The following is a 15523-nucleotide window of genomic DNA, read 5'->3' as shown; positions in this document are numbered from 1 at the left end:
CACATGTTCTTTCATCCCATGGCTTTTGGTGAGAGGTTTGCTTTGAGAAAAGCAGAGTCCTCCCCTCCGTATGGTATGGAAACAGTAACTAGAAACAATTTATGGATGATGGTTGTTGCTCAGTTTTGACCTAGAGAAATAGCTATTTCTACTAATTCACACGGTGTAACTAAATGGATGTGAAGCCACTTAAATATAACAGCAGGGAAAGAGTATTAACTGGTATTTCAGCATAATTCGGCACAGATAATCATTTAACCATGCAATACAAAATCAGTTGCTTAGCTTCAAGATATATTGGTAGTTTGCTTTACAATCAAATGCTATTTAGTGTTTTGCTGGCAAGGTGGTTGTATGGAGTTTGGAGCATCCATCAGCGATTCTGTGGTTCAACAAAAAGCCCCAAAGAAAAGGTACATAGGTTGTAGCAGGTTCTCGAATGTTCATATACAGCTGTAAAGAGAGAATTAGTTTCATTTTGCATCAAAATGTTTATCTGTTTCTCCTGCTGACTTTTTTTAATTACTTTTTTTAATTGAATTTCAGTCCCTCGTACAACTTACATTTTGTATAAGGATTGCAATTCACTTAAAATCATTAGTAAGTTAAATGCAGTGCATTTTAGCTAAAACATGTTAATCTATTTACAATTACAAATACATAGCTTAATTCGCTGAAGAAAACTTAAAGGTAGTGGATGCTTCATAGGAACTCAAACTTGCCTTTAGATTTTCCAGTAGAAACAATATTCATACCCTGAATTCTTGAACTGTATAACCGAACCAAATTCTTAAAAAATACATATGCATATAGATTTTAATTGAGTTTTAAACTCTTTATTTTATTTCTGAATTTGAGGAAACATACTGCAGTATGATAAATGAATTATTTAAGTTGTATACTTGTGTTGATTTGGCTTGTGTGTATTTCAGTGCTCATTATACAAGGCTTGAAGTCTTACTGTCAGGATACTCTGAAAGTTCTGTAAAATATTTATAGAATTATGAAATCTTTTGCAGCAAGTTGTTTTTTGCTCATTCTGTAATATGAAAGTATATTGTTAGATTAAACTTTTCAGTAAGTTTACTTGGAATTTTTCCGAGGGGTTATTTTCTTCTGGTAAGTTAAATGGCTCGTTTATCCTTTAGAAAACCAACAAAAAGATCATATTTGAATAATATCTAGAGTTGTGGCAGAATCCGAGAATCCCTTGATTTGTCTTCAGTTTTGTTTCTTAAAGGGGTTGTGTTTTATACTACCTTTTTAATAAACAAACTCGTGAACCAAAGTCTTTTCTGCTGGGTTGTGAGATAGCGTATTTGTCTGACCCTTTTCCCTGGTAAGAGGAGCCCTGTGCTTGGTGCCTGTGAGTTAACACGTCGGAGCTTTCCAGCTGGAGCCCAGCAGCCTTGTGGCTGGAACTGGGGGTTGCTCAGGGCAGCACGTGGTGTTTGTTCCCTCATTGTGGGCTTTATTTCCGACTTTGTTCTGGCTCGATGTGTTTATGGCCCCTGCATGAAAAGGAGCAGGGGAAATCACTGCAGACACCATCGCTGTAATTGAGATTGTGGGGGGCGTTATTTGTTAATAACATGCAGAATTTCAATTCTTGACACCTTGAATACTTAAAAAGCACTGGAAATCCCTTGTTTCAATTCCTGTACTAAAAAGGAACAGGGGTGATAATCCCATTTTTACCCAGTAGTTCTTGAGTTGTTCACCCGGGAGCTTTAAGCCAATGCCATCTAACAAGGCTATAAGTGCTTTAACTGCCAACCTAAGAGGAGATTCTTGAATGAGATCTAAAGCTTTAGCAGAATAAACCTCTGCTAAATGAAACTGTTTAGAAAAGAGGATCAAAGAATGAATGATAGACATGTTGAGGGCACTTGCCCTGCTGATAGACTGGAACCCAGCCTGTCTGACAATGAAAATGTGCTTATGCAGAATGTGTGTCAATAAAAAACTAAACACTGCCTTGGCAAATCTTCCAGCCTGGTAGTTACGTTGTTCTGGGAGATGGCAGAGAGTGGATTTGTATGTGTTTAGGCAGAGGGAATTGGGTTGTGCTCTCCTCCTTTCTGGGTGAGTAAATAAATTCTTCAGCCACCACATAAAAGACATCATGTCACCAGCTTGGTGGCTCCAGTTCCCCAGTGTATTTTTCCAGCTGAAACACAAATTGGACCCTGATTCAGTTTTTTTTGGAATGACTGTGATTTGGTAATTTTTGTAAAATTACTACTAAAACAACCAACCAAACAAAGCAAAAGCTCAAAACAAAACACAAAAAACCAACACACCAAAACATCAATTTCTTGCTACAGCCCTTACAGAACAAGAATGATATTTTTATTTTTGGAATATTTCTGTAGTCATTTAAAGAGATCCGGCAAAGAAGAGAGAGAAAATTGGTCGTCCAGTTTATCTGGGATGGTGACAGGTGATCTTTTCCTTCTTGTAAGTGTTTGTAATTACCCACTTTATACTGAATATGCCATAACCTGGCAGAGGAAAGTCCTTTATGCTCCTTGCCACGTTTGATTCTCTGCCATAACTTACCATCTTACTCTAAACTCTTCTGAAGTTCAGGCGCTGTCGTCTTTATTGTGTACACAATGTCACATTAAAAAAAACAACAAACCACAAAGCACTACTTACAGTCCTGTTTTCCTCATTCCTGAAGCCTCCTAACCCGGTTGACTCGTTGGAGTGCATTTCATACATTCTTAGCAGATGGGCTGAAGGAAACGCCTTGTTGGCTGGCGGCTGGGAAGCAGGTAGGGAGCTCATGAGCGCTGCCCGTCTCCCGCAGTCCCTGCGGAGCTCCCGTCACCTCCCGGGGAAGGATCCCAAACTGCTGCACACAGCATGACCCTCCCGCACCTGGACAATGCTACAGGTGCGACACCGCTCGCGACAGTGAGTTGAGGTAGGAGAATTTGGTGATAATTTCAACTTCTATTCACTGACTTTCTCAGACGTTCCCTTATTTGAAAGACAATTGATGAAAGAGAATGCCTGCTTGTTAAATTCTTGCTTGCTACTCGGGAAGTGGAATTTTTTCTTAAATTTTATTTCTTTTTAAAACTGATTTGGGTTGTTACAGAGAACTAGAGAACAGAATGTTCTCTAGAACGTTATAGAAAATAAATAGAGAACAGAATGTTCCCTCTGTGATGCTACGGTGATGAGAAGTTAATACTACAAGCAAGGATGTAGTATATGAAAAATACTTGAAGTATTGTCACTTGCAGTGACAACCATGTCTCTTTAGCTGGTGTTGACCATGTATCCTTGTCCACCTGAAGGACAAAACTGGGACAATTCCTCGCACTATTTTTCCTTAATTAACCCATTCTGAGAGTAGCGTGAGATGAGCCGGATCGGTTTCAGCCTGAGCTCCACTTCTACTGTATTTTGACAACAGTTGTGGCAGACACAAATTGGAAGGATTTCTGCCTTTTTTTGCAGACATCCTGCTGGAGGACAGAAGAATGGGAAGTTCAGGTAATGAAGACCACAGTGCCCCAAATCTAAGTCCTGACTATTAGAACATTCCATTCCCCATGAGCATATGACCAGGGAGAGGACTGAGATGTAACCCTGGTTATATCCAGCCTTCTACTTGTTGGAAAGCACAAGAGGCTCTTAAGGGAAATGAGAAAAAAATAGATAAATGACCATTCTTTCTTTAAAAAAATGTATTATTTTTTAGCATTTTAACTATCTTTGTCACAATTCACATAAGCCTAACGGCCACTACACACCAATAAACGGCGCTGAAGGAGTTTACAATTAATGTCACGAGCAAGTTAAGCATGTTAATGAAGTGGCACAAAGTGGCTGGCTTGCACTGCGTGAGGAGCAGGAAAAATAGACCTCTGGGCCAGAGCTAATGCTTTTTAAATTGTATGTTGATGTGCAGTGGTGGAGCGGTGTAGGAAGAGCTGTTTTGGCGCTTGCTGTCGAGATGGCCCGATGTCCTTTCTCAGGCCGTATGGTCACTGATGACTTCACCAAGCTTTCATCACTTGGGCTGGAATTTTCCATGGCAAGCGTTGGCCTCCAGCTGAACAACTAGAAAGTTTCTTAACATAAACAGTGGGTTGCTTTCTGAAACAAGACTGGGAAAAAATAGTGTCTCTTCTTGCACTTGAAGGTTTTCTCAGTTGTTTGGCTGGGTTGTGCCAGTTCCTGCTCCCCTCATGGGCCTTGGGAAGGTGCCTATAAATCAGAAGGAAGGTTTTTTGGTTTAAGTTTCTGTGTTTGGGAAAATTTGGTCCATTTTAAAGTTCTGAAAGATGGTCTTTTGAATCAGATGACTATTACAGAGTATACCCTTGCACATACAGGTGGCCAACCTCTATGTGTCCCATCCCCACCACTGTGTTCAGGTGGACTACAGGTTGGAAATGGGAAAGGATGCAAGGACAAAGCAAGAGAAATCCTAAGAGAAGGACTGAAGAGCTCCTGAGTTTGAATGTAAATTGGTAGTTTATGACAGGGGGCCAGGGTCAACTGAGCAAGGGATCGTGAAGAGGGGGAAAACTGAACAGAGAATACAGGGTGGATAGAGCTAATAAGCAAAACTAGACATGAAAGCAGATTATAAACATAGACAAGAAGTTTGTAGATAAAGGCTTAAGATTAAAAAGGGGGACGGATTATGGCTGGCTAACCTTAATCCTCACGTTTCTTCATGTCGGAATTCTTGGCTTTGCAGTCTGAACAGTCTTTTCACGTGTAAGAAACACTGAGATACAATTTGGAGGCAGCCTTTGCAGATATTTCAGAATACCCTTCAAGACACAGATGAGCGCAGTGTTTATTAGGAAGCTTCTGAGGATTGAGGGGTTTATGGTTAGAAAAAGAGGTTAGATAAATGTATTGGAATAGGTTAAGCAATACTGCTTATTGCAGGGTTAGTTGGATGGAAACACAAATTAGTGATTCGTTAGGTTTTGTGTGATACAACCGGCTATTGGCCAAAGGCTTCTGCAGTCTCTGAAAAGTAACAGCCTTCTTTTTGCTAATGAAGTAAATCAGTTATGCTATGCAGTGTGATGAGTTGACAATGAGACTGGAAAATTGAATAGAAACAGCAGGAACGTCTCACTGCACACACAGTTTGAGCTTTGCTAAACATGGTTTTGATTACAGCAGAACATACGAGCTCTGGTTGTAGAACTAGCCCCCCTGTGGCCAGAAACTGCACAAATGCATTAAAATGGTGCTTCTCCAGGACAAGCAGTGATGTTCCTTGTTCTACTCTTACCATACCTGGCAGCAGAGATTTTTAAGGAGAACAAAAAGGAGTCTTGTAGTCTCTGTTGACCTCCTGCAAACTATTTTAGAGTAACTCCTGCCTTAAATCCGCAACTTCTGGTTGAGCTACAGTGAGTGTTTTAGCAGTCTTGCTGCCAAAGTTTTAAGCAACTGGAAGACCTACCACCTTCCCAGGTAAGCTTTTTCAAACAAAAAAGGGTTGGTTTTTGTTTTGTGTTGTTGTTTGTTTGTTTTGGGGGGTGTGTTTTTTTGGTTTGGTTTTTTACATAATTTGTATTTCCAGTAATTTAATCTGCGTGTCTTTTTCTGACAGGTAAAGGAACTAATTATTCTCAGAAGTCTTTTCCTTGTGGAGGTCTGTGCTGCCAGTGATCAAGGTACTTTGAACTTTACCTTATCTAAAGTTATTACTATTTTAAGCTCCAGGGATTATTTTTTATTCTTTTTTTTTTTTTCCTTCACTCTGGTATGTTTTTTGAACAATGCAAAAAAACCATCAAAATGCTTTGTCCAATTCTAAGTTCACCCTGAGCTTCATCCAGGGCTAATGGATTGGTAGACAGATGTGCCTGTTTTATTCTTCAATAGAGCCATGACATTGACAGGTAACTCATACAAGGTTGGTATCCGTCGGACTCTCTGCATCTCTGAGCCATTCACTGCTTTCGAGACACAGAATCCCTTTCAAATGTTGCATATTGTACGGTTATATCCAGCTTACAGCTGACCAGCAAAAGATCCTGCACTGAATGTGTTAAAGACTAATTTGATTCAATATGTCTGATTGGGAAAAATGCACTCCCACCACAGTTCTGTAAAATGCAGCACCTGTTCATTGAAAGGTTTCTTCTTTCAATTTATACTTAAAGGACTTCATATTAGAAGCATATAATAAGGAAATCAGTAAAGAAAAGGTGTATGGAAGAAGCAGAAACCCAGATAAAGAATCTAATCTTACTAGTAACAGTTCTTCTGGCCCTACAAGTTTCAGAAGGAAGATGGGCTCACCATTGACTCTGCACTTTAAGTTATATAGTATCTTTTTGACCAGTCTGATTTTCCTTTTGTTTTGGCAGGGGCTCTTGGTTATTGAGAATGGAAGGAATAAGGAAGCTCTCTCCAAAGCCCAGTGAAAGCAAAGAACCCGTGAAAACAGAATGGGGGTCTCAGAGTGTTGTATTTACGTATTTCCAAGGGGATATTAACAGCATGGTAGATGAACATTTTTCTAGAGCTCTAAGCAATGCCAAGAACCCACAAGACCTGAGCACAAAGCACAAGGGCGAGACTGTTGTCCTGAAGAACGGTGAGCCGCTTTCCATGCATGAGTGTGGTGCTGGACAGCAGGGACCAGCTTTCACTTAGGGATTTAAGATGCAGCATGTCCAAACTTGGAATTGTGTGCAAACAGAAAGCAAAGTCCTGGTTTATGTATCCAGGACTTCCTTGGTAAATTCTTGTGCTTGCTGGGGTGTTTCCCAAGGTCTCCCTGAGCCTGCTGGCAGGTCCAGGTCTTCATTTTCCAGCCAGGAGCTTCCATCACTGTCGAAAGCATTAAGTGCATTATGTCTAAATTTGTTATCTTTATAAAAATATATTTGTCTAAGCTTGCAATTGTTAAAACCCCACCTATGCTAGTGGCCTGTAAGAAAACGCATGTAATATTAATTTGAAGGTATTGGTTGTAGTGGTTTAGTTAGCTTTTAGTATGAATTTGTTGCTGATTCTTAAGATAAGCAGCACAAAAGTGTATATACATTTCTTTAGAAATGAATATGCAGTCTGGTAACATTCCCTTAGAAGTCCATTGGAATTTGCCTTGGAAAAAAAGTAGGATTTGATGAGACTTCAGATGCTTTCTTTCTCTTTTTAAGTAGATAGCATGCCTCCCCATCAGTGGAATTTCTCTTCACATTGCTCCAAAACATATCCATCATCTTCTGCTACAAGCGTGTCAAATACTGCTCTGAATTTTTCTGCTGCTGGTATGGCAGGCCAATACCAGCCATCAGCTCTGCGGCACCGTCCAACTCAACCTGCAGATTCATGGCCCTTCCCTTCGATCGGGACTCCCAATCTTACCGGTTCGGTGTATCATCATGCCTTACCTGACCTGCACGCGGTCGATGAACCGACCTCTGACAGGAAATACGGTTCTCTTCTTGATCTTCTGCAACAGGAAAGGTGCCTGACATCCATGCAGGAATGTACCGTGAAGCAACACTCAAGTTCTGCTTGTATGACTGGACCTGCTAGGTTACAAAATATAAGTCAAAGTTCAGCTCCTGGGGGAGGTAAGGGAATAGTTACTATCTCTTTATTCTTTGATGGCATCTTATGTAAAGGGACAAAATAATACCATCTGTTCCTAAGGTTCTTGGAGCCCAGCTCATAGAAATTGTGTTCAATATATAACCAATGCTGTGTACTGTGGTACTTAGAACTGGTTAACTAAATCAGAAATATGCCTTGCCCCCTTGCACAGTATCTTACCTTCTGGCTTGCATTAGGGAAATATGTTAAGTGACTGCAAACATGATCCATAGTGCTATCGGGATCTCTAGTTTATAGGTAGCAGGTTGGGTGGCACTATGTGTACTGGGTGCTCCCATGTTATGGCCAGAAAGCCATGGCCAGGTAAGAGCCCTGAGCTAAATATCGTGGAGGGCACTAGTGATATTCTGAATACAGTGTATGAACTGCAGCCCTTACCAGAAAGGCCAGGGGTTTCTCTTCTTCCCCAGTCTCTGCCTTCAGCTGGAAGGACTGATGTTGAGGGGCTGGTGGGGCAGCCCTGCCTTGTCTCGCAGCTAATTGCTGCCTTCCATGGAGCACCGCTGTCCTGTGTGCCAAAGGCTGTGCTTGCTCTCTGCAGATTTCCTAGAGCTAATGCAGTTGTTCCTTATTTATTATTAACCGTTAGTAGGAATCCCAATCCTAGGGGCCACCAGCACACAGAAGAAAGACAGCTGGTGATTGAAGTCCATTTCCCAGGACCTTACATCTCCACAGCATCTAGGTCTGCTGGAGAAAATTGCTCCCTTGTGGGTAATTCCTGCCTTTGAGAAGTGATCAGGGTTGAAGGTTCCTGAGCAGAGCCCCGGTGCCCTGTTGGGTACGCCTGCGTTGCTGTTCTGGGCGTTACTGCTCAGCTTGGCACCGGTCTCCAAGAAAAAGGGGTTGTGAAATTGTTTAGGGTGTCTACTGGAAAAATACAGCATCTCCTACCTGCTGCTTCTAGATAAAAAGAACCAGGCATGTGAAGAAGCAATTCTGAGTCTTAGGTTTTGAAAAATAACCAGCTGTGAAATATCTACTGGTTAACTACTTTCTAATCTGCATCAGCAGGAGTTTGGCAGAGCATAGGCTAAAGCTGCTGTTCATAGCTGCAGCCAGTCTTATCTACTGTTCCTCTTTTGAGGCTATACAAAGCCGTGTTGTTACGAGGATCCCAGCTATAGGTGTTTTGCTGACTTACTCCTGCTGGAGTGTCTAATGCCCACAGAAAAAGAGTGTGTATGTCTTCAGCTGGAATACAGACTTTCTGCTTGTGGTACATAGATTTAGCTGAGACTGCACAGGCACGCATTCTGAACTTTTTGCAGCTCATAAATGACATTTTAGTTACTTTAAAGACACTGTCTGGACTTCTAGGATTTATTTGCAAAAAAAGGTTAGGTGGCCTCTTTCCCCAAGGGGGCAATGTGAGCCTGCCAAGGTTTGGGAGCCTGAGGAGCTGACTGCTCCAAAAATTGAGATGTTTCATGTTTAGTCTTGGGATGGAAAAAGGGAAGCAGTGCTAACAACAGTGGGCTTGTGAAAGTTTCAGAAAGAAAATGAGTGGGGAGAAATACAGAAGGAAATTAAACAGCCCAATGTTCCCCAGCCATCACCGATTAAAGCCTTTTCTTTCAGAGTGTTTACAGGGCTTCTCTGCATATTCGGGGAGCCCGATAACACCACATGTGTAATGCTGTACATGTGTTTATCAGGCAACCTGAAAAGAACAAATAAGAAATAACTGGCCTGTGTTCACAAGGAACCTTTGGCAAGTCTCTAGGATGCGTGCATCTAGTCTGGCTGTGGGAGTCCCTGCTTCTTGGCTCTATCTGTTAAATACACTTCTCATTGCGCTGTGTCATGTTTAAGAACAGCTGATATTTATATTTATGGAAGTGTATGTCGCTGTGCCAGACAGCACAGAGCTCCCCAGCACCTGTGCTATAGGCTGGGCTGCAAAAGCACAAGGTTTCTTTGGGAACTACAGCCTACTTTTAGCTCTGTGGTGAATCTCTGCTCATCTCCAGTATTTTTTTATTTTTAAGAGAGAAAAGCAAGCTCTTACCATGGCCTAGAAAACCCCAGTGAAAGCCATGCCACTGCAGGTGAGTAAAGAATCCAGCAGGTTTGGAGCAAATTAATACTTGCCTATGAAGGATAACTGCCTGCTTATGCATGCAGAATTAAAGATGCTTCATTGCTCGCTTCCACACTGTATTTCAAAAGTTTGCTTTCCCTCTAGATATACAGACCATCTCTTATAACTGTGTTAACAGAGAAGAGGGAAAACATTCTATTAAAATTACATATATGATCTTCTAACTCCATCCAGCTTAGTTTTTGTGATGATACCATCGCTGCCACTTCACAATCCCTGTTCTACACTGGCTGCCCACGTTTCAGATCCCAGGAAGATAGGACACCCCTTGCTTTGTATCTCGAGCACCTGGCTTCTGGCTCTTCTCACCAACAAACCCACCACATTGCTAGAGGAGTTGTTCTAAGAAATTATTCCCAAAGCATTTAGACTTCCATACTTTTGTTAGTCTCTTGAGACTGTGTCATACCCTGATGTTGGTTCTTTGATGTGCAATATTTTGGGGATACTTTGGACAGGTTGTTCTGGTTATTCTAGTGAGGGCCTTCTTGCATCAGAGAAGACCTAAAGGTGCAGTTTTGTTTGCACAACAGCCTAAGAGATTGCGTGGATTATGCTGTTTGACTGTCCTGCTGTGTCTTTCAGGTATTCAAATTAACGACAGAAGACGAGATCTGTACTTTTAGCAACTAGATGTTTCCACTTTATTTCGAAAGAAGAGGTTCTTGCTGTGAACTTTTATTTGCAACTGTGAAACTAGAAGGAATGAACTGCAGCTATTCTGTGCTTTTTCTCTCAGTTGGAAGAATATGTGTACTATTTACTGTTTGGGAGATGAAAAATAATGTTTTTCTTTTCAGTAAATGACTTTTTTAATAGCTGTGGTATTAAACCTGGCAGTATGTTTGTTGTGAAGAAATATTGTCTTCTCAAGGCTTTTCATGTGGTCTCCTTGCAAGGAGTCTTAGCACTTTTTAATCTTTCTTTGTTTGTTCATTTACGATCTCTTGATAAGAAGCACAATTCTTATCAGTGCAGTTGGTAACTGATAAGTGCAGAGATGCAGTTCGCATAAATTCAGTGCTGCAGCTTCTTGTTTTGATATCTCCTTGTTGTTTAAAATAGTCTTAGACAATGGGAAAGAGACTTAAAGACAACCATAAATCAGCAAAGCATGTTATTGTATTTGTTTTGGAAGTACAGTAGATTGTAACCATACTTGCAATTCACAGAGATGTTCATCAGAAACTATATAATATGCATATGCCTGAAAGCTTTGTTTTTCCTCTCCTAATGTACAATCATCCTCTAGAAAACAGTGAATTAGCACTAGATCTGGGAGGAAATCTGAATCATCATTGGATGCAATTAAACTACCATTGAGCAAAAAGCCGAAGGTGGGAATGGTCTATTTTCCCAGCCTCTCTGCAGGTATAAAAGGTTATTTTTCTAAAGAAGCCCTGTGGGGCTGAATTATTGTGTTTGAAGGGCTCCGTCCCCTGAATGAGCAAAAATCCCTTCGTGGGAGCTGCATCCCAGAAACCTCAGAGCCTGGGGGTGGTCTCGATGCTCCTCCGTGCAGCAGAAGTGACAGCCACGAACTGCACATGGGTACTGTGGATCCAGATCCCCCCTCGCTTCACCCGCCTGCCCTTGGCAAATATGTTTGCTGAAGCTACTGTGACTAAAACCTCATGTGACTGGTGTTTAGGCTTGTGTATATAATCCCTGAGGTAAGAGAGACTGCTTAGTCTTTATTGTGAGTCCTAAGGGGGTTATTATTTCCTTTTTCATTAGCTAATATATTAGCTAATATAGCAGCTTTACACCGTTGGTTAAGGAAATTTGACCTTTTAGATCCTACGGCTTGTGATTTTGTAGAACAAAAACCCTTCGCTGGTATAAGTGTTTGTGGCTCTATTTACACCAGATATCTGTGCTGCCACAGCTCTGCTTCAGTTATAACACCTTGTGTAATTTTATAAAGAATTTGAGTTCAGCAACTTCAGATGTTTATGGTACTAATTTAAAGAGGAAAATATTAAAAGTCCCAGTTTGTATCATGCAGGTTTGCTCTAACATATACATAAGCTAGACCAACCTGAGATCACATCCAAGAGGAACTATTTTAATTAATAAAAGGTAAACCAACATCCTGTCTCTCTATAGATGAGCACTGAAAAATCACTTGTTCTTAATAATTCTATGAAATTGACTTGCTTTTAAGTTCAGGAGTACCTCTCCAAGTAGTTTTCTTTTATCATCTCAAATCACTTAATTCCCCAATTTTTAAGGCTATGTGGTAATATAATCTGACATCCTCTATGGGCCGAAGCAAAGATTTCCCAGCTGAACTCTGTACATCTCTCTCACTTGCATGTGTTGTAATTCCAGTGAAGTTACTGCTTCAGAATAATGAAATATTTTTGTCTCCCTCTGCCATCCCTCCTAAAGGAAAACGCTTAAATAATTTCTCTCTAAGGTCTGAAAGTACGTATAACAGTAGATTTAAATGCTCTTAAAATGTAGCACTGCTTGAAACAGTTTGGTCCTGTGCATGTCATAGCTGGGAATATTCAAGATGAATTATAAAGCCTGTGTGTCCTGTGAGTCAACCAAGTGGGGTGGAAAAAAACCCCTTGTTTTTAAGTGCGTGCCGCTTATCGCAAGGAGAAAAGGCATCATCTGTGCGGCAGCCCTCGAGAATGGGAGCAAGTGCCTGGGCAGCCCAAGGGCTGGTGCCGTATCCCGGGTGCTTGCCCTGCTCCCCAGCGGCTGGAAGAGCGATGACCTTGAGGTAGAGGATGGGGGACAGAGCTTCTGCTGCTCCGGCGTTTTGTCTTGCACTGCTGCAGCAACACGCACTGGAGCGTGCCGGGGTTTGCAGACATCCTCCTGTTCTTCTGCAATAAACAGAGTTAACCCATCAGTGCAATTCGACTTTCTTCATTTAGTATGAATAGAGGTGTGAACATTTCACAGCCATTCTCAACATTGGGTAGGCTTTAATATATACATGGATATAATACATATATTTGTTTGTATACACATGTATGTTGCTCTACGATATTGTTTGTCCAGAGTGGAGTGTTTCTTGCTCTTCCGCTCAGGCTAGTGCTGTGTTCCCGATGCTGCCATTCTGCCGTCATGCTCCGACGACGGCATCTTCATTCCCATGCAGTACGTGCTCTCTTTTGTTCGGAAGGATTGGCAGACAGGGCTCTGCATTCAGCAGCTGCCATCTGGTACTTCCCATGGTTATTTTCGGTTCCTCCTCTGAATGCAGCAATCACGGTGGTGACAGGAGGAGAAGGGATGCAGGATGTACCTGTTTCAACAGCTTCCGACTCCCCGACGGCTCACGCACCTCTGCAGAGACGGCTACAGAGGACAGAAGGACAAATGTGGGCCGGGTTTTACGTTTTCTGGTAATTTTCTGACCATGTGGGAAACTGCTATTTGCCTTCATTTGGGTGCCATTTCTAAAACTCTAGTCTAGAAATAACTTGTTTGCGTGGATGGTTTTTCTCCATCTTTTTCTCATGGGCAGATGAGGTGCAAACTATGTGCTCTGGGAGCCCTGTTCAGAGATTAATGCAGAGAAAAACACTCGAGTGTTTGACATACCTACCCTGTGAGGAGTTTGGGGCTTTTTTAATAAGCCACAGGGACTGTTGTACATTTTTCAACATGCACGGCCCAGGACACAGACATTTTATTCTGTGTTTTGCGTTTGCAGGCGCCTTGCTCGGCCTCATCGTCCAGGATGGCCCTGGTCCAGCTCCTCTTCTGATGGTCAGATAAATCTCCTGGGTGACTGGGAGCAGCGTAGCTGGCTTAGCTACTCCACCCCATTTTATTCAGCCATTAGCAGTGTTAAAAATAGTCCTCCTCTGCGATGACAAACAAGAGAGACTATTTTGTTGCTAAAAAAACCCCTAAACATTAAAAAAAACCAAACCAAAATTAAAGAGGGCAGGAATGCTACTGGGTAGCCGGCCCACAGTTTGTAGGGCCTCTTCTGGGCATTCACTACCTCTCTTCCCCATCAGCTTTACTTTTTATTTCAAGTCAGTCTGGTCCTGAAATGTCTCAGAAATGTGACAATATGTTTGCATTTATCTTATCCATAATTTTTGATGAGCAGGTGAAAAAACCACAAATTCTCCCATGTGTGCTCAGGCTGGACGTGGCAGCACTTGGCTGGGGAGCTGGGCTGTCCCTGGAGCCACCATGGGAGGGCTGGTGTCCCCACCCAGGGGACAGCCAGTTTGCAGTGATGCTGACACTGATGTCACCTGAGAAAATGGCTACAGCTGGTGGCCCTCACCCTGGAGCTGATATCCCTCATCTCTTTCAGGGAAGGGAACCTAAGCTGTTGCTTTCATTTTTATTCACGTGTCAATCAATTTGCCACAACCCAGGTGAGAAAGGGACACCTTGTGTACCCCTGTGGCACGTAGCCTTTGGTAAACACTCATCAGTGGAATCTTTGACCATAGTGTAGTTTTTAAGCCTCTTTTCTGGCAGGCTGTGCTAAGCTCAGAGTCTCATGGGAAGGCAGAGACCTGGCCAGAGCACGTCAGCACCGCGGAGTTTGCAGCTGTCTGAGCTAAAGGTGTGATCTGTGCCCTGTGCAGCGCTGCCAAGGTCAGGAAACAGGAGGGAAGTTTGCAAGTGTGCAAACTCCTTTTCTTTTTCTCTTTTATTTTCCTTTCCTTTTCTTATTTTATTTTTTTTTTCCTAGAAAGAATAATCTCAAAAGCTGTTCATTTGGGAAAGTTCTCAAAGTATCGAAGAAAGCAAGCAAGCAGTTTTGAAGAGGAGAACGGTGAATTCATGGCATCCTTCCCCCAGCATGGAGAGCACGGGTAGGACAGAGCTCACAGTCTGAACAGAGGGGCTTAAACCTTCGCTTGTGTTTGTGGCAGCTCCTCATTCCTGGGTCAGTGAGCTCCCAACCCCCCCCAGAAAAACAGCAGCCAAAACACACCAAGCCCTTTCTACCCATTTTTTTCATGTGTGTGTGTGTTTGGAGTTTTTTATTCCCCTTGGGCAGGTTTGTGATTAAGTGATCACGTGGCCTTAGTACAAATAAAAGCAAACCCAAAATAACTGGAAGAGAAAATTTCCTGGTAACGTAAAAGCCTTGTTGCATTGCAATCTATGAACCAGCCCTGTTTTCCTCTACTCTCTGGTTTAAAAAAGTGCATGTTTTGGGCTCAGGGTTCTAATCCACTTAGCCGCTGATCCACTGAGGCCTCGGTACTCCCCTCCGAGTTATCATATGTTGTTAAAATTGGAGGATTTCAACAGAAAACTGGTGCAAAACGGTGGGTTTGGTACCTTGGTTGCTGGGAGGAGGATGCTCTCCTCATTTCAGTATCACACACCGTGTCAGAGGGCTATGTGTTACCGCACCACCAACATCGCTGTGCAAGCAACTCGGCTGCGGTCACATCATCCAGGTCGCAGTTTCTTTGCTGAGGGGGTGCAAAGGCAACCGAGGGGCTGGGCTGTGGTGTGCGGTCACAGGGCTCTCTGCACCACCTCGGAGGATGCTTTCGGGTGGCTGGAGCCAGAACGGAGCTGACTGACCCTAACTGGCTACAAGACAGCTCAAATGTGGTGTTGCCCAAAACTCGGTCCAGCACGAGGCCACCATGAACCCGGCTGAGCTCATCAGCACCCACACGGTTGGTTCCTGCTGCCCCCACAGGCTGGTTTCTCAGTGGGGGTTAAGCTGGGTGCAGCACTTCCCGTGAGCAAGGCTGGCCCTGCAAAGCCCTTACAACCCAGAAAGCTGCTTCCTCTTAAAGGGAGTCTATAAGAAGGATGGGGACAGACTTTTTAGAA

At 42.6% G+C, this 15523-nt stretch overlaps 1 protein-coding gene across 2 annotated transcripts; it reads left to right on the top strand.

The window, feature by feature from the left end:
• Positions 1–5308: 5308 nt before the first annotated feature.
• Positions 5309–11057, top strand: VGLL1 (vestigial like family member 1). 2 transcript variants are annotated; one of them, XM_080352705.1, is made up of 6 exons: positions 5309–5463; positions 5603–5666; positions 6366–6595; positions 7167–7583; positions 9615–9674; positions 10313–11057. In XM_080352705.1, exons 3-6 carry the CDS (start codon positions 6385–6387, stop codon positions 10351–10353), a joined length of 729 nt encoding a protein of 242 aa, XP_080208831.1. In that variant the 5' UTR covers positions 5309–5463; positions 5603–5666; positions 6366–6384; the 3' UTR covers positions 10354–11057. The 2 variants fall into 2 exon arrangements, with proteins under 2 accessions (XP_080208831.1, XP_080208830.1); XM_080352704.1 differs by having other exon boundaries at positions 5309–5666.
• Positions 11058–15523: the final 4466 nt, after the last annotated feature.

The sequence above is a fragment of the Nesoenas mayeri genome, assembly GCF_963082525.1.
Source record: "Nesoenas mayeri genome assembly, chromosome: 13".
Classification (NCBI taxonomy): domain Eukaryota; kingdom Metazoa; phylum Chordata; class Aves; order Columbiformes; family Columbidae; genus Nesoenas; species Nesoenas mayeri.
Note: the sequence above shows the minus strand (reverse complement) of the source record. Positions and strands in the feature narration are given on the sequence as shown.